Raw genomic sequence first — 27,869 nt, 5'->3', positions numbered from 1 at the left:
AAGGTGGCTACAGTCTGGCTGTCAAGAAAATTAAATGGGGTTGAGATTTTTTTTTTTTTTTTTTTTTTTACTTTTTTTTTTTTTTTATATAAGGACATGGGAGATTATTTGGCTTACTTTCAGTGGAAATGAAGTGCTTTCAATTTTATACTCATGGCTTTTATCCCTTCTACCTACCTACCCCCCCCCGCCCCCCCCCCCCCCCCCTTCCATTTACTTTTGGTTAGTTTACCCAGGCTCCAACTCGCCATATCTACCGAACTTTGAATTCTAATGGCGCGCGCTGACTTGTAGAACAGAGGTGATCTAGTTTTTCATTTTGCTGTCTAAAGGAAGTTTGCCGGAGGACATCATTAAGTCCTATGAAGGTGGAAGTCTAACGATTTGCAAGTTTTGCGTCGGCTGTTATTGTACCTTAGAACAAAGCTTTAACGGGTTGAACTCTTGACTCGGTACAGTTTTGCTAGGTACAAATAGCGTTGTGCTTGCTTCAGACGGCAAAGGTCTTCAGCCACATCAACTAGGACTCGGAACTAGACTTTAGGGCTGATTTGAAGGCGGTCATGGCGATATTCGGCTTGAACTCTTCCTTGGCTGGAGACTTAGAAAAATTCTGTTGTAATGTCCGGGGGTATTGGTTCCCTTTATAACGATTTTTTCCACATCCGGGGTATTACATTGTGAATAAGATGGAAAGGTTGCAAAGAGCGCAGCTGATGGTCGAAAGGAAATCACTTCAAACCCTTATGTGAGTAGAATTCTCTTCATTTGATGATTATTTTGCCGTTTGGCTAAGCTAGCAATCAGAGCGGCCTGTGATTCGATAGTCAGCAGCAATTCGATATGCGGGGTTTCCGGCCGTGAATTGACATGAACTATGACCGAATGGTCTCGCTGAGTCATGAATTATTTAGTTATTTTAATCCCGAATTCGTTGAAAATGAAGCGATCGTCGATGTAAAATGCTTTCTGATAGTTCATTTTAGACCATGCATGGATTTAGAAAGCTTCAGTCCATCTCTCGCTCCAGCGCTTTAAAAATTTGTTTTCATTTGATGTTATTTCATGTTGTAAACAAGTTAATTAAATTGGTAGAATTCACTTTTTGGTTCATAAAGAGATTTATTAGAGTAATTTACGTTGAACATGAGCTACAACTAGTCGATTCAGGCAAAGCTTCTTGCAAAAATATGTCTTTAGAACTAGAGCTGTGTCAAAATCTTTAGACACCTTTTATTAAATCAAGACAGATTGCTCAAAGGAAATGCGAGTTAAGGCAAATTTTGGATCAAGTATTCCAACAAAGTAGTGATTTCACTCTCGTGTGCCCGTCCCAATGTCAAAATTAGCTGATATTCTTGTTTACTGTAAGGTTTAAAGGTTATATTATGTGTGTGTGTCTTTTTCTTCTCAGTGAAGTCTCATAGATTAGAGCTTTTTCAAGGAGACTTCACTGGAGCTAATTCATTAGTCCTCAAATATGGCTCTTTGAATCCATTCTTTTCCAATTCGATGGATTTAACGTTCAATTTGTGGTCTATTTTGGGTTGAAGTGAGCTTCAAAGGAGCGTTAGGGCGAACAGAACATATTCTTGTCCACAAAATTTGCTCAAAGGAAATGCGAGTTAAGGCAAATTTTGGATCAAGTATTCCAACAAAGTAGTGATTTCACTCTCGTGTGCCCGTCCCAATGTCAAAATTAGCTGATATTCTTGTTTACTGTAAGGTTTAAAGGTTATATTATGTGTGTGTGTCTTTTTCTTCTCAGTGAAGTCTCATAGATTAGAGCTTTTTCAAGGAGACTTCACTGGAGCTAATTCATTAGTCCTCAAATATGGCTCTTTGAATCCATTCTTTTCCAATTCGATGGATTTAACGTTCAATTTGTGGTCTATTTTGGGTTGAAGTGAGCTTCAAAGGAGCGTTAGGGCGAACAGAACATATTCTTGTCCACAATCTGTCTTGATTTTATAAAAGGTGGCTACAGTCTGGCTGTCAAGAAAATTGAATGGGGTTGAGATTTTTTTTTTTTTTTTTTTTTTTTTCTTTTTTTTTTTTTTTATATAAGGACATGGGAGATTATTTGGCTTACTTTCAGTGGAAATGAAGTGCTTTCAATTTTATACTCATGGCTTTTATCCCTTCTACCTACCTACCCCCGCCCCCCCCCCCCCCCCCCTTCCATTTACTTTTGGTTAGTTTACCCAGGCTCCAACTCGCCATATCTACCGAACTTTGAATTCTAATGGCGCGCGCTGACTTGTAGAACAGAGGTGATCTAGTTTTTCATTTTGCTGTCTAAAGGAAGTTTGCCGGAGGACATCATTAAGTCCTATGAAGGTGGAAGTCTAACGATTTGCAAGTTTTGCGTCGGCTGTTATTGTACCTTAGAACAAAGCTTTAACGGGTTGAACTCTTGACTCGGTACAGTTTTGCTAGGTACAAATAGCGTTGTGCTTGCTTCAGACGGCAAAGGTCTTCAGCCACATCAACTAGGACTCGGAACTAGACTTTAGGGCTGATTTGAAGGCGGTCATGGCGATATTCGGCTTGAACTCTTCCTTGGCTGGAGACTTAGAAAAATTCTGTTGTAATGTCCGGGGGTATTGGTTCCCTTTATAACGATTTTTTCCACATCCGGGGTATTACATTGTGAATAAGATGGAAAGGTTGCAAAGAGCGCAGCTGATGGTCGAAAGGAAATCACTTCAAACCCTTATGTGAGTAGAATTCTCTTCATTTGATGATTATTTTGCCGTTTGGCTAAGCTAGCAATCAGAGCGGCCTGTGATTCGATAGTCAGCAGCAATTCGATATGCGGGGTTTCCGGCCGTGAATTGACATGAACTATGACCGAATGGTCTCGCTGAGTCATGAATTATTTAGTTATTTTAATCCCGAATTCGTTGAAAATGAAGCGATCGTCGATGTAAAATGCTTTCTGATAGTTCATTTTAGACCATGCATGGATTTAGAAAGCTTCAGTCCATCTCTCGCTCCAGCGCTTTAAAAATTTGTTTTCATTTGATGTTATTTCATGTTGTAAACAAGTTAATTAAATTGGTAGAATTCACTTTTTGGTTCATAAAGAGATTTATTAGAGTAATTTACGTTGAACATGAGCTACAACTAGTCGATTCAGGCAAAGCTTCTTGCAAAAATATGTCTTTAGAACTAGAGCTGTGTCAAAATCTTTAGACACCTTTTATTAAATCAAGACAGATTGCTCAAAGGAAATGCGAGTTAAGGCAAATTTTGGATCAAGTATTCCAACAAAGTAGTGATTTCACTCTCGTGTGCCCGTCCCAATGTCAAAATTAGCTGATATTCTTGTTTACTGTAAGGTTTAAAGGTTATATTATGTGTGTGTGTCTTTTTCTTCTCAGTGAAGTCTCATAGATTAGAGCTTTTTCAAGGAGACTTCACTGGAGCTAATTCATTAGTCCTCAAATATGGCTCTTTGAATCCATTCTTTTCCAATTCGATGGATTTAACGTTCAATTTGTGGTCTATTTTGGGTTGAAGTGAGCTTCAAAGGAGCGTTAGGGCGAACAGAACATATTCTTGTCCACAAAATTTGCTCAAAGGAAATGCGAGTTAAGGCAAATTTTGGATCAAGTATTCCAACAAAGTAGTGATTTCACTCTCGTGTGCCCGTCCCAATGTCAAAATTAGCTGATATTCTTGTTTACTGTAAGGTTTAAAGGTTATATTATGTGTGTGTGTCTTTTTCTTCTCAGTGAAGTCTCATAGATTAGAGCTTTTTCAAGGAGACTTCACTGGAGCTAATTCATTAGTCCTCAAATATGGCTCTTTGAATCCATTCTTTTCCAATTCGATGGATTTAACGTTCAATTTGTGGTCTATTTTGGGTTGAAGTGAGCTTCAAAGGAGCGTTAGGGCGAACAGAACATATTCTTGTCCACAAAATTTGCTCAAAGGAAATGCGAGTTAAGGCAAATTTTGGATCAAGTATTCCAACAAAGTAGTGATTTCACTCTCGTGTGCCCGTCCCAATGTCAAAATTAGCTGATATTCTTGTTTACTGTAAGGTTTAAAGGTTATATTATGTGTGTGTGTCTTTTTCTTCTCAGTGAAGTCTCATAGATTAGAGCTTTTTCAAGGAGACTTCACTGGAGCTAATTCATTAGTCCTCAAATATGGCTCTTTGAATCCATTCTTTTCCAATTCGATGGATTTAACGTTCAATTTGTGGTCTATTTTGGGTTGAAGTGAGCTTCAAAGGAGCGTTAGGGCGAACAGAACATATTCTTGTCCACAATCTGTCTTGATTTTATAAAAGGTGGCTACAGTCTGGCTGTCAAGAAAATTGAATGGGGTTGAGATTTTTTTTTTTTTTTTTTTTTTTTACTTTTTTTTTTTTTTTATATAAGGACATGGGAGATTATTTGGCTTACTTTCAGTGGAAATGAAGTGCTTTCAATTTTATACTCATGGCTTTTATCCCTTCTACCTACCTACCCCCGCCCCCCCCCCCCCCCCCTTCCATTTACTTTTGGTTAGTTTACCCAGGCTCCAACTCGCCATATCTACCGAACTTTGAATTCTAATGGCGCGCGCTGACTTGCAGAACAGAGGTGATCTAGTTTTTCATTTTGCTGTCTAAAGGAAGTTTGCCGGAGGACATCATTAAGTCCTATGAAGGTGGAAGTCTAACGATTTGCAAGTTTTGCGTCGGCTGTTATTGTACCTTAGAACAAAGCTTTAACGGGTTGAACTCTTGACTCGGTACAGTTTTGCTAGGTACAAATAGCGTTGTGCTTGCTTCAGACGGCAAAGGTCTTCAGCCACATCAACTAGGACTCGGAACTAGACTTTAGGGCTGATTTGAAGGCGGTCATGGCGATATTCGGCTTGAACTCTTCCTTGGCTGGAGACTTAGAAAAATTCTGTTGTAATGTCCGGGGGTATTGGTTCCCTTTATAACGATTTTTTCCACATCCGGGGTATTACATTGTGAATAAGATGGAAAGGTTGCAAAGAGCGCAGCTGATGGTCGAAAGGAAATCACTTCAAACCCTTATGTGAGTAGAATTCTCTTCATTTGATGATTATTTTGCCGTTTGGCTAAGCTAGCAATCAGAGCGGCCTGTGATTCGATAGTCAGCAGCAATTCGATATGCGGGGTTTCCGGCCGTGAATTGACATGAACTATGACCGAATGGTCTCGCTGAGTCATGAATTATTTAGTTATTTTAATCCCGAATTCGTTGAAAATGAAGCGATCGTCGATGTAAAATGCTTTCTGATAGTTCATTTTAGACCATGCATGGATTTAGAAAGCTTCAGTCCATCTCTCGCTCCAGCGCTTTAAAAATTTGTTTTCATTTGATGTTATTTCATGTTGTAAACAAGTTAATTAAATTGGTAGAATTCACTTTTTGGTTCATAAAGAGATTTATTAGAGTAATTTACGTTGAACATGAGCTACAACTAGTCGATTCAGGCAAAGCTTCTTGCAAAAATATGTCTTTAGAACTAGAGCTGTGTCAAAATCTTTAGACACCTTTTATTAAATCAAGACAGATTGCTCAAAGGAAATGCGAGTTAAGGCAAATTTTGGATCAAGTATTCCAACAAAGTAGTGATTTCACTCTCGTGTGCCCGTCCCAATGTCAAAATTAGCTGATATTCTTGTTTACTGTAAGGTTTAAAGGTTATATTATGTGTGTGTGTCTTTTTCTTCTCAGTGAAGTCTCATAGATTAGAGCTTTTTCAAGGAGACTTCACTGGAGCTAATTCATTAGTCCTCAAATATGGCTCTTTGAATCCATTCTTTTCCAATTCGATGGATTTAACGTTCAATTTGTGGTCTATTTTGGGTTGAAGTGAGCTTCAAAGGAGCGTTAGGGCGAACAGAACATATTCTTGTCCACAATCTGTCTTGATTTTATAAAAGGTGGCTACAGTCTGGCTGTCAAGAAAATTAAATGGGGTTGAGATTTTTTTTTTTTTTTTTTTTTTTTACTTTTTTTTTTTTTTATATAAGGACATGGGAGATTATTTGGCTTACTTTCAGTGGAAATGAAGTGCTTTCAATTTTATACTCATGGCTTTTATCCCTTCTACCTACCTACCCCCGCCCCCCCCCCCCCCCCCCTTCCATTTACTTTTGGTTAGTTTACCCAGGCTCCAACTCGCCATATCTACCGAACTTTGAATTCTAATGGCGCGCGCTGACTTGTAGAACAGAGGTGATCTAGTTTTTCATTTTGCTGTCTAAAGGAAGTTTGCCGGAGGACATCATTAAGTCCTATGAAGGTGGAAGTCTAACGATTTGCAAGTTTTGCGTCGGCTGTTATTGTACCTTAGAACAAAGCTTTAACGGGTTGAACTCTTGACTCGGTACAGTTTTGCTAGGTACAAATAGCGTTGTGCTTGCTTCAGACGGCAAAGGTCTTCAGCCACATCAACTAGGACTCGGAACTAGACTTTAGGGCTGATTTGAAGGCGGTCATGGCGATATTCGGCTTGAACTCTTCCTTGGCTGGAGACTTAGAAAAATTCTGTTGTAATGTCCGGGGGTATTGGTTCCCTTTATAACGATTTTTTCCACATCCGGGGTATTACATTGTGAATAAGATGGAAAGGTTGCAAAGAGCGCAGCTGATGGTCGAAAGGAAATCACTTCAAACCCTTATGTGAGTAGAATTCTCTTCATTTGATGATTATTTTGCCGTTTGGCTAAGCTAGCAATCAGAGCGGCCTGTGATTCGATAGTCAGCAGCAATTCGATATGCGGGGTTTCCGGCCGTGAATTGACATGAACTATGACCGAATGGTCTCGCTGAGTCATGAATTATTTAGTTATTTTAATCCCGAATTCGTTGAAAATGAAGCGATCGTCGATGTAAAATGCTTTCTGATAGTTCATTTTAGACCATGCATGGATTTAGAAAGCTTCAGTCCATCTCTCGCTCCAGCGCTTTAAAAATTTGTTTTCATTTGATGTTATTTCATGTTGTAAACAAGTTAATTAAATTGGTAGAATTCACTTTTTGGTTCATAAAGAGATTTATTAGAGTAATTTACGTTGAACATGAGCTACAACTAGTCGATTCAGGCAAAGCTTCTTGCAAAAATATGTCTTTAGAACTAGAGCTGTGTCAAAATCTTTAGACACCTTTTATTAAATCAAGACAGATTGCTCAAAGGAAATGCGAGTTAAGGCAAATTTTGGATCAAGTATTCCAACAAAGTAGTGATTTCACTCTCGTGTGCCCGTCCCAATGTCAAAATTAGCTGATATTCTTGTTTACTGTAAGGTTTAAAGGTTATATTATGTGTGTGTGTCTTTTTCTTCTCAGTGAAGTCTCATAGATTAGAGCTTTTTCAAGGAGACTTCACTGGAGCTAATTCATTAGTCCTCAAATATGGCTCTTTGAATCCATTCTTTTCCAATTCGATGGATTTAACGTTCAATTTGTGGTCTATTTTGGGTTGAAGTGAGCTTCAAAGGAGCGTTAGGGCGAACAGAACATATTCTTGTCCACAATCTGTCTTGATTTTATAAAAGGTGGCTACAGTCTGGCTGTCAAGAAAATTAAATGGGGTTGAGATTTTTTTTTTTTTTTTTTTTTTTTACTTTTTTTTTTTTTTTATATAAGGACATGGGAGATTATTTGGCTTACTTTCAGTGGAAATGAAGTGCTTTCAATTTTATACTCATGGCTTTTATCCCTTCTACCTACCTACCCCCGCCCCCCCCCCCCCCCTTCCATTTACTTTTGGTTAGTTTACCCAGGCTCCAACTCGCCATATCTACCGAACTTTGAATTCTAATGGCGCGCGCTGACTTGTAGAACAGAGGTGATCTAGTTTTTCATTTTGCTGTCTAAAGGAAGTTTGCCGGAGGACATCATTAAGTCCTATGAAGGTGGAAGTCTAACGATTTGCAAGTTTTGCGTCGGCTGTTATTGTACCTTAGAACAAAGCTTTAACGGGTTGAACTCTTGACTCGGTACAGTTTTGCTAGGTACAAATAGCGTTGTGCTTGCTTCAGACGGCAAAGGTCTTCAGCCACATCAACTAGGACTCGGAACTAGACTTTAGGGCTGATTTGAAGGCGGTCATGGCGATATTCGGCTTGAACTCTTCCTTGGCTGGAGACTTAGAAAAATTCTGTTGTAATGTCCGGGGGTATTGGTTCCCTTTATAACGATTTTTTCCACATCCGGGGTATTACATTGTGAATAAGATGGAAAGGTTGCAAAGAGCGCAGCTGATGGTCGAAAGGAAATCACTTCAAACCCTTATGTGAGTAGAATTCTCTTCATTTGATGATTATTTTGCCGTTTGGCTAAGCTAGCAATCAGAGCGGCCTGTGATTCGATAGTCAGCAGCAATTCGATATGCGGGGTTTCCGGCCGTGAATTGACATGAACTATGACCGAATGGTCTCGCTGAGTCATGAATTATTTAGTTATTTTAATCCCGAATTCGTTGAAAATGAAGCGATCGTCGATGTAAAATGCTTTCTGATAGTTCATTTTAGACCATGCATGGATTTAGAAAGCTTCAGTCCATCTCTCGCTCCAGCGCTTTAAAAATTTGTTTTCATTTGATGTTATTTCATGTTGTAAACAAGTTAATTAAATTGGTAGAATTCACTTTTTGGTTCATAAAGAGATTTATTAGAGTAATTTACGTTGAACATGAGCTACAACTAGTCGATTCAGGCAAAGCTTCTTGCAAAAATATGTCTTTAGAACTAGAGCTGTGTCAAAATCTTTAGACACCTTTTATTAAATCAAGACAGATTGCTCAAAGGAAATGCGAGTTAAGGCAAATTTTGGATCAAGTATTCCAACAAAGTAGTGATTTCACTCTCGTGTGCCCGTCCCAATGTCAAAATTAGCTGATATTCTTGTTTACTGTAAGGTTTAAAGGTTATATTATGTGTGTGTGTCTTTTTCTTCTCAGTGAAGTCTCATAGATTAGAGCTTTTTCAAGGAGACTTCACTGGAGCTAATTCATTAGTCCTCAAATATGGCTCTTTGAATCCATTCTTTTCCAATTCGATGGATTTAACGTTCAATTTGTGGTCTATTTTGGGTTGAAGTGAGCTTCAAAGGAGCGTTAGGGCGAACAGAACATATTCTTGTCCACAAAATTTGCTCAAAGGAAATGCGAGTTAAGGCAAATTTTGGATCAAGTATTCCAACAAAGTAGTGATTTCACTCTCGTGTGCCCGTCCCAATGTCAAAATTAGCTGATATTCTTGTTTACTGTAAGGTTTAAAGGTTATATTATGTGTGTGTGTCTTTTTCTTCTCAGTGAAGTCTCATAGATTAGAGCTTTTTCAAGGAGACTTCACTGGAGCTAATTCATTAGTCCTCAAATATGGCTCTTTGAATCCATTCTTTTCCAATTCGATGGATTTAACGTTCAATTTGTGGTCTATTTTGGGTTGAAGTGAGCTTCAAAGGAGCGTTAGGGCGAACAGAACATATTCTTGTCCACAATCTGTCTTGATTTTATAAAAGGTGGCTACAGTCTGGCTGTCAAGAAAATTGAATGGGGTTGAGATTTTTTTTTTTTTTTTTTTTTTTTACTTTTTTTTTTTTTTTATATAAGGACATGGGAGATTATTTGGCTTACTTTCAGTGGAAATGAAGTGCTTTCAATTTTATACTCATGGCTTTTATCCCTTCTACCTACCTACCCCCGCCCCCCCCCCCCCCCCCCCTTCCATTTACTTTTGGTTAGTTTACCCAGGCTCCAACTCGCCATATCTACCGAACTTTGAATTCTAATGGCGCGCGCTGACTTGTAGAACAGAGGTGATCTAGTTTTTCATTTTGCTGTCTAAAGGAAGTTTGCCGGAGGACATCATTAAGTCCTATGAAGGTGGAAGTCTAACGATTTGCAAGTTTTGCGTCGGCTGTTATTGTACCTTAGAACAAAGCTTTAACGGGTTGAACTCTTGACTCGGTACAGTTTTGCTAGGTACAAATAGCGTTGTGCTTGCTTCAGACGGCAAAGGTCTTCAGCCACATCAACTAGGACTCGGAACTAGACTTTAGGGCTGATTTGAAGGCGGTCATGGCGATATTCGGCTTGAACTCTTCCTTGGCTGGAGACTTAGAAAAATTCTGTTGTAATGTCCGGGGGTATTGGTTCCCTTTATAACGATTTTTTCCACATCCGGGGTATTACATTGTGAATAAGATGGAAAGGTTGCAAAGAGCGCAGCTGATGGTCGAAAGGAAATCACTTCAAACCCTTATGTGAGTAGAATTCTCTTCATTTGATGATTATTTTGCCGTTTGGCTAAGCTAGCAATCAGAGCGGCCTGTGATTCGATAGTCAGCAGCAATTCGATATGCGGGGTTTCCGGCCGTGAATTGACATGAACTATGACCGAATGGTCTCGCTGAGTCATGAATTATTTAGTTATTTTAATCCCGAATTCGTTGAAAATGAAGCGATCGTCGATGTAAAATGCTTTCTGATAGTTCATTTTAGACCATGCATGGATTTAGAAAGCTTCAGTCCATCTCTCGCTCCAGCGCTTTAAAAATTTGTTTTCATTTGATGTTATTTCATGTTGTAAACAAGTTAATTAAATTGGTAGAATTCACTTTTTGGTTCATAAAGAGATTTATTAGAGTAATTTACGTTGAACATGAGCTACAACTAGTCGATTCAGGCAAAGCTTCTTGCAAAAATATGTCTTTAGAACTAGAGCTGTGTCAAAATCTTTAGACACCTTTTATTAAATCAAGACAGATTGCTCAAAGGAAATGCGAGTTAAGGCAAATTTTGGATCAAGTATTCCAACAAAGTAGTGATTTCACTCTCGTGTGCCCGTCCCAATGTCAAAATTAGCTGATATTCTTGTTTACTGTAAGGTTTAAAGGTTATATTATGTGTGTGTGTCTTTTTCTTCTCAGTGAAGTCTCATAGATTAGAGCTTTTTCAAGGAGACTTCACTGGAGCTAATTCATTAGTCCTCAAATATGGCTCTTTGAATCCATTCTTTTCCAATTCGATGGATTTAACGTTCAATTTGTGGTCTATTTTGGGTTGAAGTGAGCTTCAAAGGAGCGTTAGGGCGAACAGAACATATTCTTGTCCACAAAATTTGCTCAAAGGAAATGCGAGTTAAGGCAAATTTTGGATCAAGTATTCCAACAAAGTAGTGATTTCACTCTCGTGTGCCCGTCCCAATGTCAAAATTAGCTGATATTCTTGTTTACTGTAAGGTTTAAAGGTTATATTATGTGTGTGTGTCTTTTTCTTCTCAGTGAAGTCTCATAGATTAGAGCTTTTTCAAGGAGACTTCACTGGAGCTAATTCATTAGTCCTCAAATATGGCTCTTTGAATCCATTCTTTTCCAATTCGATGGATTTAACGTTCAATTTGTGGTCTATTTTGGGTTGAAGTGAGCTTCAAAGGAGCGTTAGGGCGAACAGAACATATTCTTGTCCACAAAATTTGCTCAAAGGAAATGCGAGTTAAGGCAAATTTTGGATCAAGTATTCCAACAAAGTAGTGATTTCACTCTCGTGTGCCCGTCCCAATGTCAAAATTAGCTGATATTCTTGTTTACTGTAAGGTTTAAAGGTTATATTATGTGTGTGTGTCTTTTTCTTCTCAGTGAAGTCTCATAGATTAGAGCTTTTTCAAGGAGACTTCACTGGAGCTAATTCATTAGTCCTCAAATATGGCTCTTTGAATCCATTCTTTTCCAATTCGATGGATTTAACGTTCAATTTGTGGTCTATTTTGGGTTGAAGTGAGCTTCAAAGGAGCGTTAGGGCGAACAGAACATATTCTTGTCCACAATCTGTCTTGATTTTATAAAAGGTGGCTACAGTCTGGCTGTCAAGAAAATTGAATGGGGTTGAGATTTTTTTTTTTTTTTTTTTTTTTTACTTTTTTTTTTTTTTATATAAGGACATGGGAGATTATTTGGCTTACTTTCAGTGGAAATGAAGTGCTTTCAATTTTATACTCATGGCTTTTATCCCTTCTACCTACCTACCCCCGCCCCCCCCCCCCCCCCCCCCCCCCCCTTCCATTTACTTTTGGTTAGTTTACCCAGGCTCCAACTCGCCATATCTACCGAACTTTGAATTCTAATGGCGCGCGCTGACTTGCAGAACAGAGGTGATCTAGTTTTTCATTTTGCTGTCTAAAGGAAGTTTGCCGGAGGACATCATTAAGTCCTATGAAGGTGGAAGTCTAACGATTTGCAAGTTTTGCGTCGGCTGTTATTGTACCTTAGAACAAAGCTTTAACGGGTTGAACTCTTGACTCGGTACAGTTTTGCTAGGTACAAATAGCGTTGTGCTTGCTTCAGACGGCAAAGGTCTTCAGCCACATCAACTAGGACTCGGAACTAGACTTTAGGGCTGATTTGAAGGCGGTCATGGCGATATTCGGCTTGAACTCTTCCTTGGCTGGAGACTTAGAAAAATTCTGTTGTAATGTCCGGGGGTATTGGTTCCCTTTATAACGATTTTTTCCACATCCGGGGTATTACATTGTGAATAAGATGGAAAGGTTGCAAAGAGCGCAGCTGATGGTCGAAAGGAAATCACTTCAAACCCTTATGTGAGTAGAATTCTCTTCATTTGATGATTATTTTGCCGTTTGGCTAAGCTAGCAATCAGAGCGGCCTGTGATTCGATAGTCAGCAGCAATTCGATATGCGGGGTTTCCGGCCGTGAATTGACATGAACTATGACCGAATGGTCTCGCTGAGTCATGAATTATTTAGTTATTTTAATCCCGAATTCGTTGAAAATGAAGCGATCGTCGATGTAAAATGCTTTCTGATAGTTCATTTTAGACCATGCATGGATTTAGAAAGCTTCAGTCCATCTCTCGCTCCAGCGCTTTAAAAATTTGTTTTCATTTGATGTTATTTCATGTTGTAAACAAGTTAATTAAATTGGTAGAATTCACTTTTTGGTTCATAAAGAGATTTATTAGAGTAATTTACGTTGAACATGAGCTACAACTAGTCGATTCAGGCAAAGCTTCTTGCAAAAATATGTCTTTAGAACTAGAGCTGTGTCAAAATCTTTAGACACCTTTTATTAAATCAAGACAGATTGCTCAAAGGAAATGCGAGTTAAGGCAAATTTTGGATCAAGTATTCCAACAAAGTAGTGATTTCACTCTCGTGTGCCCGTCCCAATGTCAAAATTAGCTGATATTCTTGTTTACTGTAAGGTTTAAAGGTTATATTATGTGTGTGTGTCTTTTTCTTCTCAGTGAAGTCTCATAGATTAGAGCTTTTTCAAGGAGACTTCACTGGAGCTAATTCATTAGTCCTCAAATATGGCTCTTTGAATCCATTCTTTTCCAATTCGATGGATTTAACGTTCAATTTGTGGTCTATTTTGGGTTGAAGTGAGCTTCAAAGGAGCGTTAGGGCGAACAGAACATATTCTTGTCCACAAAATTTGCTCAAAGGAAATGCGAGTTAAGGCAAATTTTGGATCAAGTATTCCAACAAAGTAGTGATTTCACTCTCGTGTGCCCGTCCCAATGTCAAAATTAGCTGATATTCTTGTTTACTGTAAGGTTTAAAGGTTATATTATGTGTGTGTGTCTTTTTCTTCTCAGTGAAGTCTCATAGATTAGAGCTTTTTCAAGGAGACTTCACTGGAGCTAATTCATTAGTCCTCAAATATGGCTCTTTGAATCCATTCTTTTCCAATTCGATGGATTTAACGTTCAATTTGTGGTCTATTTTGGGTTGAAGTGAGCTTCAAAGGAGCGTTAGGGCGAACAGAACATATTCTTGTCCACAATCTGTCTTGATTTTATAAAAGGTGGCTACAGTCTGGCTGTCAAGAAAATTGAATGGGGTTGAGATTTTTTTTTTTTTTTTTTTTTTTACTTTTTTTTTTTTTTTATATAAGGACATGGGAGATTATTTGGCTTACTTTCAGTGGAAATGAAGTGCTTTCAATTTTATACTCATGGCTTTTATCCCTTCTACCTACCTACCCCCGCCCCCCCCCCCCCCCCTTCCATTTACTTTTGGTTAGTTTACCCAGGCTCCAACTCGCCATATCTACCGAACTTTGAATTCTAATGGCGCGCGCTGACTTGCAGAACAGAGGTGATCTAGTTTTTCATTTTGCTGTCTAAAGGAAGTTTGCCGGAGGACATCATTAAGTCCTATGAAGGTGGAAGTCTAACGATTTGCAAGTTTTGCGTCGGCTGTTATTGTACCTTAGAACAAAGCTTTAACGGGTTGAACTCTTGACTCGGTACAGTTTTGCTAGGTACAAATAGCGTTGTGCTTGCTTCAGACGGCAAAGGTCTTCAGCCACATCAACTAGGACTCGGAACTAGACTTTAGGGCTGATTTGAAGGCGGTCATGGCGATATTCGGCTTGAACTCTTCCTTGGCTGGAGACTTAGAAAAATTCTGTTGTAATGTCCGGGGGTATTGGTTCCCTTTATAACGATTTTTTCCACATCCGGGGTATTACATTGTGAATAAGATGGAAAGGTTGCAAAGAGCGCAGCTGATGGTCGAAAGGAAATCACTTCAAACCCTTATGTGAGTAGAATTCTCTTCATTTGATGATTATTTTGCCGTTTGGCTAAGCTAGCAATCAGAGCGGCCTGTGATTCGATAGTCAGCAGCAATTCGATATGCGGGGTTTCCAAACGTGAATTGACATGAACTATGACCGAATGGTCTCGCTGAGTCATGAATTATTTAGTTATTTTAATCCCGAATTCGTTGAAAATGAAGCGATCGTCGATGTAAAATGCTTTCTGATAGTTCATTTTAGACCATGCATGGATTTAGAAAGCTTCCGTCCATCTCTCGCTCCGGCGCTTTAAAAATTTGTTTTCATTTGATGTTATTTCATGTTGTAAACAAGTTAATTAAATTAGTAGAATTCACTTTTTGGTTCATAAAGAGATTTATTAGAGTAATTTACGTTGAACATGAGCTACAACTAGTCGATTCAGGCAAAGCTTCTTGCAAAAATATGTCTTTAGAACTAGAGCTGTGTCAGAATCTTTAGACACCTTTTATTAAATCAAGACAGATTTATACTTTTAAAATCTTATGTAAACTTAAGAAAATTCTATTTAATCTTCCTGCATGCACGGCTGTTCGTGATAGGAAACTTAGTTCATACATGCGCTTTACGCGCGAGACCAAGTTAATTATTTTTCCGAAAAAAGAAAATTTATCGAGCCGTTTTAAAGAATTTTCAAAAAGCGCTTAAAACCGTAAATTATCTGAAAATTACAATACCAGTGGTCGAAAGAAAAAAACAAATTCTCAGGATTGTGTTGTGGAAACTCAACGCGACTTTCACGACTTCGAAAGATTACTTTAATACACATTTTGGCGTTATTTGAGATTGCTTCGTCTACGTACGCGTAGTGTTTGTATCCCGGCTCATTTACCATCGCTACTCAAAAAGTGCAAACTGAAACATTTTTGCGATTCAGTTCGATTTATTCGAAATCAAACATACAGAATTGTTTTTAAACAATTAAAATTCTTGAATATTTTATTTGCAGTACATCATAGTTTAAGATGCTGGTATTAGTTTTTAAGCGGCAAATCTGATTTAGGCAAAAATCAGGTTTTACTGATTTGGCGTTTTTCTGTTTATCGTTGCCATGGAAATATCGATTAGCTTAAAATATATATCAAAGTAAACTTCAATCTAAAACCAATACATGGTATAATTTTCATATCGATCCGAGTCAGGGAAGATCGTTTAAAGTTAAGGCCAATTGCAAATTGTAGGTATGGCTTAGAAAAAACTGTATCGAGCCACCTTAACCCCGTCCGTGACGCATCCTGTTTTTCTCAGAAAAAGCTATCTTCCCGTTATGCATCTTTTTTTCTAAGAAAACGGCCGGGACATGTTTCCGGTCACTGGTTCCCTCGTTTAGAAAACAACAACGAGGTCACTCAATCAGACATTTTTGAGCAATTTGGTAGTCAAAATCGTGTATATTGCTTATTTTAGCCTCATTTTCAGGTATAAAAAATGGGAACTGAGCCTGCTTTAAGGTAGGCTTTTGAGACGGAGTATTTGAGGGTTATGTGTAAACTTAACAAAAATACATGTACTTAAGGACCATGTAAAACGTTTGCACATTGAAAACGTTATTGGGTCCCGTCGATCGCTGTTTACGGTTATCAAGGACTAAAATATTTAATACTGATAATTCATGTTTACCATCATGAACGAGCATTCACGCTAATAAAACAAACGGTCTACACCAGATCAATGAAGAGAAAACGCCAATGTTGGTACTCTAAAAATCTAAGACTAGTGCTGCTTTACATGCACTAATACCAGGCCCGTAACCAGGATTTTGCATGGGGGAGGGGGGGGTGCGTATGAGCGCCTCCGGCGCGATTACGTAGGGGGGCCTGGGGGTATCCTCCCCCATGAAATTGTGAAAAATAGGTTATCTGAGACAGCATTTCGATCGTCTTCAAGACAGTTTGTTAGAAAACAAGGCAGGTAAAAGTGAAGGTACACTCACTCATCCTCTTCGCTCCTCTAACTGGAGCATAAGGCTACAAAAGTGAAGGTAACAACGACAATAATTCTGGGAAAATTTTTAAATTCAAATCATATTTTTCGAAACAAACGTAATTTACAATTTATTTAGCTAACAATGACGGCAGTACATAGAAGGAAAACCGAGGAAAAAGATGTGATTCTTCATTTTAGAGTCAAGATAGAATTCTTCATTTTTAGTGTCAAATGGTAATTACATAAATCAGTCAGACTCGGTTAACGTTTGTTGATCTTGTAGCACTGTGGCAACTCCTCCAACCTTCTTGGGTACTTCCAAGCCCAGCAAGTACCCAGTATCCTCTTTTTTTGGTACCGCCTGGGAATATTAATGGCACTTCGAACGGTTCGACCATGAAGGACTTTGGGTAAAATGTATCGTTGAAATTAACCTAGAATTACACAATTTGGTCCAAAACACACCACACGAATCTACAAATGGTGGACCTTCAACACAAAGGACCATATTGAATGTAAATAGTCGAAGTACAGAAATACCATTTCCATTTATTTATTTTTTTAATATATTTTTTTCACAATGAGCAGACTTCCAAGGCTCGTGGGTGAAGGGGGGGGGGGGGGGGGTGCGGACGCACAAGTTCACAGCCAGTGTCTCGTAGAATTTCGCCAGTTGATACTTCCTCGCCATTTACTTTCTTTCAGCAGTTGAACACAAACGTATGAGCGTACTCCGAGCCGACCTTCTTTGTATTGACCTTGCATGGACTGACGATCTACCGAAATAAAGCTCACCTTCGGTTGCATCAATACCTGCCTTAAAGCTGCCTCCTGGAAGAGTGTCTCCCTTCTTTCTTGGAATCCACACTGGATTCGGGTTGGCCTGACAAAGATACAGTATGCATTGTGAAGAGTGAGACGAACTGTTGGCATCACTCTTGCTCCTGACATACACGCCCCGGGGGGGGCACCCTGTATATTTTTGGGTGGGGGTGTGCCGCTGGGAATTTGAAGGCCTTACCCTATACTAGACCATTTTCAGCTGATTTTTGCAACCCTATACTAGACTAGACACCGAAAATCCCTACCCTATCCCAGACTGGAATTTTTTTAGAACTGTATCACTATCAGTGTTTTAATGGAAAACCATCTGTCAACAACGATGCCGCGATGTTTTTATTAACGTTTAGGAAATCCTCTTTCTCGTCTGAGTTTCTATTCCTATTCTGGACTTTTTTCGTCATACCACCAATCAGTTTCCCGGCAAATGCTACCCTTTTCCAGACCAAACCTCTCTGATTTCTATACCCTATCCCAGACTAAATTGCTTGAAAACCATACCCTTCACAGCGGCACATACCTATATAGGTCATGTATGGGAGTGCCCCCCCCCCCCGGGATACACGCATCCATATCTGGCACAGTTTACTTCATAGTCCATAATCCATAGTTTAGAATGAGCATACAGAGACGCATACAAACGAGTCTCATCATTTGTTACTTGAACTGCAAACGGCATGGTCACTTGCGCTGGAATATTGCAGAATCCCCATCGAACCAGGTAAGAATTTACACTGGATTTGGTCTGCAAGTCGTCTGTTTGGTTGTCGTTTCCCATTAGCTTATCTAAATTCATGGTGAAAGTTTTCGTTCGAAATGGAAATCTTTTGGCTCTGTAGACGGACGTAGACGTCCCCTTTGGAATCGTTAGTAACATAAATGTTGTACATGGTAATCAATGAAACCAAACGAAATAAAAGAAACATGGCCGTTATGTTATACGTATGTTGTACGTATCGGTATTAATTAAATCGACGGTAAGCTGTTTTTTTGTTGCCGTGCACGTGACACCCACGTCATGTCTGTGCCGCCGGAAGTAAAACTTTAAATAACCCCGCGGTGTCTATAAAGAAAAGTTTTTAAGGGACAGGAGAAAATTGCCGGGGCTGGGGGGGGGGCATTTTTGGTGCAGGAATTTTTTTAAAAGTCCTACTTATCTGCAGGAATTTTTTTCTCCTTTGCACGAATATTTTTTTAAGCCACAACCGCTTGCAGGAATTTTTTTTAGTCAAGTTTCCCCCCCCCCCCCCCCCTTATGTGTCACCTAACCCTCGAGGTACAGAACAGTGGTACAAAGGGGAAGAGCAATAAGTATATTTTATTTTTAACAGATAGCCTTGAGCTTTACTTGCAGGGTAACACATAAGTACATTCCGCAGAAGATTGCGGGTATATAAAATTGCGAATTACGGGTATAAGATACTACCCACAACTTATTCAACTATAAATTGTAACTAACATACGTCATTCTTGCAACAAATATTATTGCTACTTTCAGTTTCAAATGAATTTGCCATGTTTTTCTTTTCTTCTTTTAAGTGAAATTATTCATCGCTGATCAATATGTACAGGGTCGCTAATGATCCCAGCACACAAATGTTCCTGGGACTGCAAATGGTACGGCTCATTCACATAAGAAAAGTCCAGTACATATGCCATTTGCCGCAAAAAATCATAACCGTAAACTCTTTTAAAATGGTATAGGAAAACAATTACGAAGCTAGTTCTAATCCTGGGATAGCTTGGTCTTGCTTAAGACAATGAACCTGGCCAAGGCGTCCAGAAGAAGTCCACTCTCAAAACATCGATCGTATATAATGTACGAACTAAACGAAACAAATTGCATGAAGAGCCCTTGGTACATCAAACATATCAACGAGTCAGCACCATAATTTCTCCATTCTCAACTCGTTTCTCCTGATCTAAGCAATAAACAAAAGATTTTATTTTACCATCTTCACTGGTGATGTAACAAGGAATACTACCACCTACTCTCCCCACATACAATGACCCATCAGCCTCTGTCACGCCAGTCATAACTGCATTTGGTGAAATTGGATCGCCACGCTTGGCTCGAATAAGTTCAAAGCTAGTGTTCCTGAGAAGCTCTCCGCTCTTATAAGAACCATCAGCCACCAGCCACTCACCCAAAAGGTTACTGGTGCTAGTAACGGCGCATGGTACGCCGCCATTCAAGCTTGGTAGACGACCGAAGTATAGCCGCTCGTCATCATTACGGCCGACGCCAGCTTTAATGAAATCACTCAGAAGTTCACAATCACTCCGAGCATGAAACCACTCTGCGTCGGGATTATAGGGTGATACGGCGAAATATCGTGTATTCTCTATGATGTCAGATAAATGGAGAAATGGCTATGCATCCATACACCTTTGGATCAAATGGAAAATTTGATACCCAAACTACAGATGAGCACACAACGGAAACATATATGGAAGCTGCTGTATTTTCGAGTGAAAAAGCACGAGTTTCGCCAGGAGGTATCAAACAGAAGCTACCGAGAGAAAGAAACGAGATATATTCTCTTGACGACTCACTCCCTTCTTTGTCGAGAATCTCTTCCTTTATCTTTTGTACGTAGCTATCATAATGTTGTATCTTCTCGCTTGAGAGCCGAACGTACGCAAGACGTCCGGACTTATTAGTTACGTAGATTCTGTACATGATCAGTTGGCTTGCACCAAACTTTAATCTGAAAATTAAAACATGCAGTCAAGATTGTTTCGTTTATAAAGGGTCTGATGTTAAGGAGCGAAAGGAGAAAGGCCGGTTTTTACTCAGGGGTTGAGGCACGGTGCTGGCAGCAGAGCGAAGAGGATCTTGGAATAGTACAATTTCTGTCCTTCATTTTCCAGACGAAAAAAAATAGAAAAGGAAGGGTCCATGATACATTTACCCATAGTTCTTAGGGCAAGAAACACCCCCCCCCTCCCCCCCCCCCAAAAAAAAAAAAAATAAAAAAATAAAATAAAATAAATAAATTAATAAATAAAATAAAATAACGCTCGCAAATACACAAAGAAAACTCCAAAAACTTAAATATCCAACACGATCAATGTTCTAGGTTCGCCAAAACATGGCTGTGTTAGGTTAGCAAGCCGGTATCTTGATAAAATACACAACCGCCATCTTTTTCTGTACGGTGGATTGCTTTGCGTGACGGTACAGCGACAATCAACGAGTTCCACTCCAAAAATATTCGATTTAAATTGTAAATGTTCGACTGAATCATTTAATCGTAACGTTCACTTAATAGAACGCCGTTATGCAAATCAAGATCAGTCGGGTAAGCAATTTGCAATTGAAGTTTGTAGTGTTTTCGGACATTTCTTTCTTTGAAAACAACTGGAAGTTTCAGAACATGTACAGATCTTCCTATAAAATAAGATTATTCACTTTAACTTTCGAAATAAAAACCTTTTTGTTTTATATGAAAGGAATGTAATTCTAAGCGGAATTAACGCTTCATCTGTCTTGACTGCAAAAATAAAAGCTATACAATGAACCCTTCAGCATGGCTGTCAATTTGGTCATAAATGTTTAACTTGCACAGTAACTGATGAAAAAGACCATACGATCAAGAGCAATATGAGTGAAATAAACTTCCGAACACAGATTTTAAACAAACTTTCGGCTTAAGTTAACTGAGTCAGCAAAAATAGTCATTGTTGTAACGTTCCTGCCAACAAGCGAGTTGAGTAAAATGCAAGAGTCAGAACCAGCTTGAATAATTTATAAAGAAATTTATACGCAACAGAAGAAAAAGATAAATGAATAACAAGTTGAAAAACGTACTTACGTCTGATGTGTTCCACGGAGTAAAGGAGACAAAAAGGAGGTAAAATGTACTGAAACTCCGAAAGTTCCAAACCTCCGTACGGATCAAAGCACTCGAGGGGTGCACGAGAGGGCACAAATCCAAAGGTTCCCGGATGAACAGGAGTTTTAGCAACAGCTAAGTATAAAACCGGAAGTTGAACTAAAACGCAATCAATTAAAAAAAAAAAACAATTAAAAAATAAAAATTACGAAAATTTGCAGCAAATTGTAAGACAATCCAAAATTTCACTCTCTTACTTTAGGTATGATAGCAATACGAAGACAATATGTCTTATTTGTTGCAAGGCATTCAGTAACAATTTATTGAGTAATTCTTTAAAGAAACAGGTTTACACTGTACTTTGCGAATTCCTGTAACACAAGAACAGAATTCTCGAAGGTATTACAGTGAATGATGTAACATTAAAAATGAATAACGTTAACCCAGCATTTCTATGATCCTAACTCAGTAGAGTGCACAGTATACTCTTCCTCCGGCGCTCACGTGTCAGCTCAAACCTGTGCGTGACGCATCATGTTTTTCTGAGAAAAGCTACCAAACGTAATGTTAATTTCTAAGAAAAAGGGGGTATTATCCAGTCACTGATCTTAGACAATAATGTCACTCAGTAACCCTCAACGAAGATCTACTTTTTACACTTGTGAGTCTGGTACTAAAAAATGTATATTTCTTTTCTGCAAATTTGACAATTATACCAGGAAACTTCAATATCAGTATAACATAATTTGCAAATGCTGCTTCTGGAGAAATAGTCTGCTTCTAACTATATTGCAGGCGTGTGGAATTGAACGCCTGAGACTACAGGTATTTGAGTACCATAAAAACAGATAATAAAGTTAGAATAATTCTAGTCACGTCGCTGTTTGCTGTTAAGGGGGGGGGGGGGCCCCCCCCCGGCGTAAAGACTGAAATATTTTAATACTTAAACTTCATGATTAAAATCCTGAATGGTAATTCGAATTCATCGCATCGTATATGCGGGCTTAGAAAACAGATGACAGATCGGTAAAGAGAAAAGCTGACATCTCATAACCGTGATAAGTCCCTTTAATGTCACATCTTACTTAGCTACCAACTTTATATCTTACTAGATCCATGATCATCCGAGCAACAATTTTCCCAAAGCTAACTGCTAATTATAAATTCGCTGAGTTGTGTCTACTTTGTAAGTACCATAATTTTACCACTTTCGACCTGCTTGACCTCTCCCGAAAAGAAGCTGAAATTCTTGATTCTACCATCTTCAGAGCTGACTGAACACGGAATATTTCCCCCAACTCGTCCAAGGTAGATTGTCCCATCAGTGTCGCTTATGCCAACGATCACAGCGTGCGGTGGCATCCTGTCACCAGTTTTGGCTCGAACAAGCTCATAGCCAGTGTTTCGCAGGAGTTCGCCGCTTTCTTCATGATCGCCATTCACTGTATACCATTTGTCGAACTCACTACCATAATTGTGGGTAGTGACTCTGCATGGTGTACCACCACGAACAGATGACCGACCAAAATAAACAGCACCATCCGCTGCATCAACCCCTGTTCTGATCAACCTTTCCAGGCTATACACATGGTTCCCACTCTTTTCTGGAATCCACACTGGCTCGGGATTTGCCTGGCTAAGATAAAATAGCCGTTCTGGAGATCTTGCTGTACGAGCATTAAGCAATGGAGAACTCTCCTTGAATTGAACAAACACGCATCCATACCAGGTACAATAAACTTCATAGTCTACAATCCACAATTTTGAGCAAGCATATAGAGAAGCGTACATACGTGTCTCATCATTTCCAACTTCAGCTAGAAAAGGCATCGTCGCTTCTTTAGGAATGATGCAAAAACCCCATCGCATTAAGTATGAATTCACACATGATGTAGACTGCAAGCCATCCTTGTGGTCTTTCCGATTCTCACGTCCACTTGTTAGCTTATCCAATTCATAGTAAAAGCTTTCATCCAACGAGGAAAGCTTTTGGCTCTGAAGGCGGACATAGACGTTCCGTTTAGATTTGTTAGTAACATAAACGTTGTACATGGTTTATCTGTGAGACAAAACGAAAAAGATAATAATTATATTTTTTTTGTTTCAACCTTGACTTGATCTGCTCCGAACAGTGAGGGTTATAATTAATTAATATTCAGTGGCGTCGGGAAATAAAGAAATCAGTAAAATCAATATACATTTCTAAAACTACTTTTACTAATAACTGGTCTAGGGATCATAAATCAATATTACAGGTGCACTGGAGCAATAGTCAATAAGTGTTATACCTCAAATTTTGACTTCGTCAATTCCCAACAGCGACGCCGTCCCAATGAATAGAAAATAGAAACATATGACAGGTGTATCTTTAGAAGAATAATTAAACTAAGCTCTCTTGATTTAGGAAATAGCCTGGAGAGAGCGTGTGCTCTGATTGGCTGAAAGCTAAAAACATAAAAAAAGTTTTGTATGAGTTATTATAGTTAAAAATAGAAAGTATTCACACTTGTAAAAGTTCCAGAACATTTCTCGTTCTTTAGAAAATCAGCTCGTGTTTTTATAATTAGCTTATTTTAAAAGAAAAGTTTCCGTCCATATGCATGTGACTTCTCACGTCAACGAAAGTAAAACTCGGCTTGTTGGTTGACGAATCTCTGTTCAAGTGGCTTCTTCGGTATTTATGTCAACATTTTCGAATGTGGACCTGGAGTTAAAGAAGAGTGTTATCTATGTTCATTTAGTCGTCGATCTTAGTCGAGTTTAGTTTTCCTCTTTCTAAATGTAAAGGAGACACCAATATAAATTAGAACCATAGAACAACAGTTTTAAATTTCTGATACTTAATGGATACCTTGCATAGAGCTCACAGAAAACTGAATTTTAATTTGACAGTATTAGCGTTTTAGCCGCTGGAAGTACTCTGACGATAAAGCAAAGATGATATTCCTCGAAAAAAAAAAACATCAGCATTGTTTTCAATTCCTTGTTGTCCTCTAAGGCATGATTAAGAAACACTATTACATCAGAAAAGGTAACCTTTAAGGACTATTGAGGCTGCAGGTTGATCAGGCGCGTATGTAGTTTGTGTATAAACTATTTGGGTGCCATTAACATAACGTAGTTTGAATAAGCCTTTGGTCGCGTCGTTGTTTATCGTTTAAATAGGGAATTCTTCTGTGTCCGTATGACTGTTGCACGCCTTCGCTAAACCACCACGCAGACACTGGATTACGGGTATAGTAGTCTTTTTCAAATAATAACTAAATATCATACCTATAGAAAACTTTATTGAAATACCGTATAAAAAGAAAATATTGAAAAAATTGATATCAAACAAGTCAAGCGACTAAGAAGACACTAAAACAATTAAAGCACGAAACTTACTTGAAAGTGGGTGGATGGGCAAAATATGGTTGCAATAAACGTTATGTCAAGCTATAACTATGCCATGACTTGCAGTGCGTGCATTGCTATGCCTCAAGAATCGTTCAGGAAATTAGGCGAGTATAAACCTAACTATCTTCACGTATAGCAACTTGTTGCATGCTGATTGGTTGTGAAAAGTCTCTTGACTATCAACAATATAATCTTGCTATATAACTTCATATACGTACGACAAGCAAACTTAGGTCAAATAAATAACTAGTTGTCAGACCCCAGACCCTTTCGAACATTGTGGTCTAGATTTATATAATAGCTTCGATTATTGATTATTTTTTAACCTTGATTATAGATAGACTGAGTGACTAACCGGTCATGGAACTATAGTAAATATATTAAATTGTCTACAAATAACGTTAAATTCCACTGAATCGAATTATGTCTATTTTAGCAGCACCATAATTTCTCCACTCTGAACCTGCTTTGCGTTTCCCGCACAGAAACAGAACTGAATACTTGATTCTGCCGCTTTCGGTGCTGACTGAACATGGAATGTTTCCACCAACTCTTCCAAGGTAGAGCGTTCCTTCAGAGGCACTTACACCGCCAATCACAGCATTGGGAGGCACTAGGTCACCACGGCTGGCTCGAACAAATTCATGGCCAGTGTCTTTCAGGAGTTCACCATTTAACAGTTCTTCGCCATTCACCGAAAACCAGCTATACACCAACACAGAGTCAGGCTTATCAGCTTTTGTAGTAACCGTGCAAGGGTTTAGTTCCGTCATGGGAGGACCGACCGTAATAAAGGGCTCCTTCCACTGCGTTACTGCCAGCTTTGATGATGCCTTCTGGAAAATCATCTCCCGTCTTTCTTGCCATCCACACTGGCTCGGGGTTGGCCTGACGAAGGTACAGTGTTTCCGTCCTCTGAGCTGAGAGTGGCGATGCAAGATGAAGATCACTCTTAACAAACACGCATCCATACCTAACACAATTCACTTCATAGTCCATAATCCACAGTTTGGACCGAGCATAAAGTGAGGCATACGTACGGGGCCCATTATTAGGCACGTCGACCGCAAAAGACAGTGTCTTTCCTGGAGGAATGGTGCAGAAACCCCATCGGACTAAGTATGAATTTATTGCAGTTCCGGTCTCTAAACCGACTAAACCGCGCTTTGATACTCCTCGAGTAGACGGCTTTTCTAATTCCTGATGAAAGTTTTTATTCAAAGAGGAAATCGTTTGAAGCTGTAGACGGACATAGACGTTCATTCCAGATTCGTTAGTAACATAAATGCTGTACATGGTAACTCTGTGAAACGATGATATCCTCAATGTAACTATGCTGCATTGGCTCAGTGATTTGTACAACGCAGAGGTGGCTTTTAAATTTTTGGCTTTTAGCTTCGAAAATGAGTGAAACTAGAGAGATCCTAACGTAATTTATCCTTAAATTAATGGTGACTTAGTCGAAAGTGAATGAGACATGAATACCAAGGTGTACCAATATACATTTACCTAAAACTATATTGATGAAGGAGAACCGTTCAGCTGTAGGTCACAAGTCATGATCAGTATCGATGTACAAATTTGGCAGATGAATTATAATCATAGCAAAAATAATTCGTTTTTACCTCCTCTATTATTTTTGAAATTTGACAAAAGCAAACTCATCAGTAAAGAAATGGGAGGTCTCAGTAGCAACGAAGCGCTGTGACAGGAAACGCGATTTTGTTCACGTGATCGATACTGAGTCGATATTGAGAATGACGCATTCAATGACAAACTTGATTTTTTAAGTTTGTCATTTGTATTATAATCCACCTTAATCATAGCAATCCATGTCCCTTTTTTATTACTTTTTCAGTGCTTTTTTAAAGGAGAAGTTCACTCCAGAATGGCCATTTGTTTTCTTTACGTCAATAAAAAGTTTATACAAGGTTTCCCGCTATTGTTAGATAATTTTGCATACCACAGCAAATTACACAATGATACTGCGACCTAGCTCCTCTTAACTTTTGTGATCTTCTGTTAACGTTGGTCTTACTTTCCGGTCAACTTTCAGTATTTTCTCGACAAGTTGCCCTGATACCGTATTCAACGCTTTGAATGTACGTTGGCCCTGGGGGCGAGTCATCTTTTTCCATGTAAACACTTCAGATATGTTTGGTCGGCTATTCGAGACAAGGCACGACATAAATAACATTCCGCGCAAAGCCAAGCGGGCCAACTTTTAGCTCGGTCAGGGAGGGAAACGTATTTGGCATACAAGATGGCTCAGGGTTAAGGGGAACCGTAATCCTCCTACCAGGACAACTTTTCTCCATTTAAACAGAATTTTTTGTTAGTTTAAATTTTTTCAAACCAATTTGATTTTTATGTTTTAGTATCTATCGTTTCTATGATGTAAATTGCAATTAAGTAAAACGGAAATTATTACGTCCTTAATACGTATTAACCATCCGATCTTTTTATTCTTTCCGTTTAATTCTGATTATACAATAAAAACAGTTTATATCTCTTTTTGGAAAAAAAATCTGTTGGGATTATGTAAGCTGGGTAAAATTCAAGTTTTATTAAAAAAAAATCACATCAACAGTTTTGCGCCAGCACAAATGTAATGTAATTGCTAAAAGCTTTAAATAAGGACTAGAAACATTGTGGCTTGTGAGTACAAACCAATTATATTTTGAGAACAATAATACTCGAGCGCAAATTAAAAACGAAGACGTGAGAGTATTATCATTGTCTTCTATAATCGGATGTTTATACTTTTAGTTGGAAAAGCTTAAGACTATAAATTACATACGGTATTGCTCTTTTTATGCCTGTTTATCAAATTTTAAGTTCAATTTATATTTCTAAAAAATTCAAGTGGAGACATTTGAACACAATTTTGGCAATTTTTTTGCACGTGAGTAATTTTCAAGTTTGGTGTCGCTTTGTATGGCCGACGTTTTAACAATTTCAAATACTTTGTAATTAATTCTTCATTACTTCTTTATTTTCTCCTTTTCAGTCAGTGATTGAAAAAAAAATTGAATTCATCTCAAAGCCAGACACCTTATCTTAAGGAAGATAAACACAGTTCTGGTCTTTCGCCTTTTGAGGACCTATAGCGAAAGTCGCTGTCTCCAAGAGTTCATGATTTTTTTTCCAAAACAGAACAATTTTAACTTCATCCAACGCTAATGGGGTTTCAATTTTCACTCAGATGCGAGAAACAATAAAGAAAAGTGTTTTTAACACACCTCCAAAAGCTTCTTGTTTACAAAGCACACCGACAAG

The 27,869-nt window shown here is 38.6% G+C and overlaps 1 protein-coding gene and 1 pseudogene across 2 annotated transcripts; both read right to left on the bottom strand.

The window, feature by feature from the left end:
• Positions 1 to 18,700: 18,700 nt before the first annotated feature.
• Positions 18,701 to 22,083, bottom strand: LOC144657453 (uncharacterized; annotated as a pseudogene). The gene is made up of 2 exons (XR_013571535.1): positions 21,174 to 22,083; positions 18,701 to 20,066 (listed from the first exon to the last, which is right to left on the bottom strand). The product of XR_013571535.1 is annotated as an uncharacterized LOC144657453 (transcript).
• A 38-nt stretch (positions 22,084 to 22,121) lies between these two features.
• On the bottom strand, positions 22,122 to 23,536 carry LOC144656468 (uncharacterized). The gene is made up of 2 exons (XM_078516690.1): positions 23,483 to 23,536; positions 22,122 to 23,253 (listed from the first exon to the last, which is right to left on the bottom strand). Exon 2 carries the CDS (start codon positions 23,244 to 23,246, stop codon positions 22,374 to 22,376), a length of 873 nt encoding a protein of 290 aa, XP_078372816.1. The 5' UTR covers positions 23,247 to 23,253; positions 23,483 to 23,536; the 3' UTR covers positions 22,122 to 22,373.
• Between the last annotated feature and the right edge of the window lie 4,333 nt (positions 23,537 to 27,869).

This window comes from Oculina patagonica, chromosome 6, assembly GCF_052425735.1.
Source record: "Oculina patagonica isolate OP01 chromosome 6, crgOcupat, whole genome shotgun sequence".
NCBI lineage: Eukaryota > Metazoa > Cnidaria > Anthozoa > Scleractinia > Oculinidae > Oculina > Oculina patagonica.
Note: the sequence above shows the minus strand (reverse complement) of the source record. Positions and strands in the feature narration are given on the sequence as shown.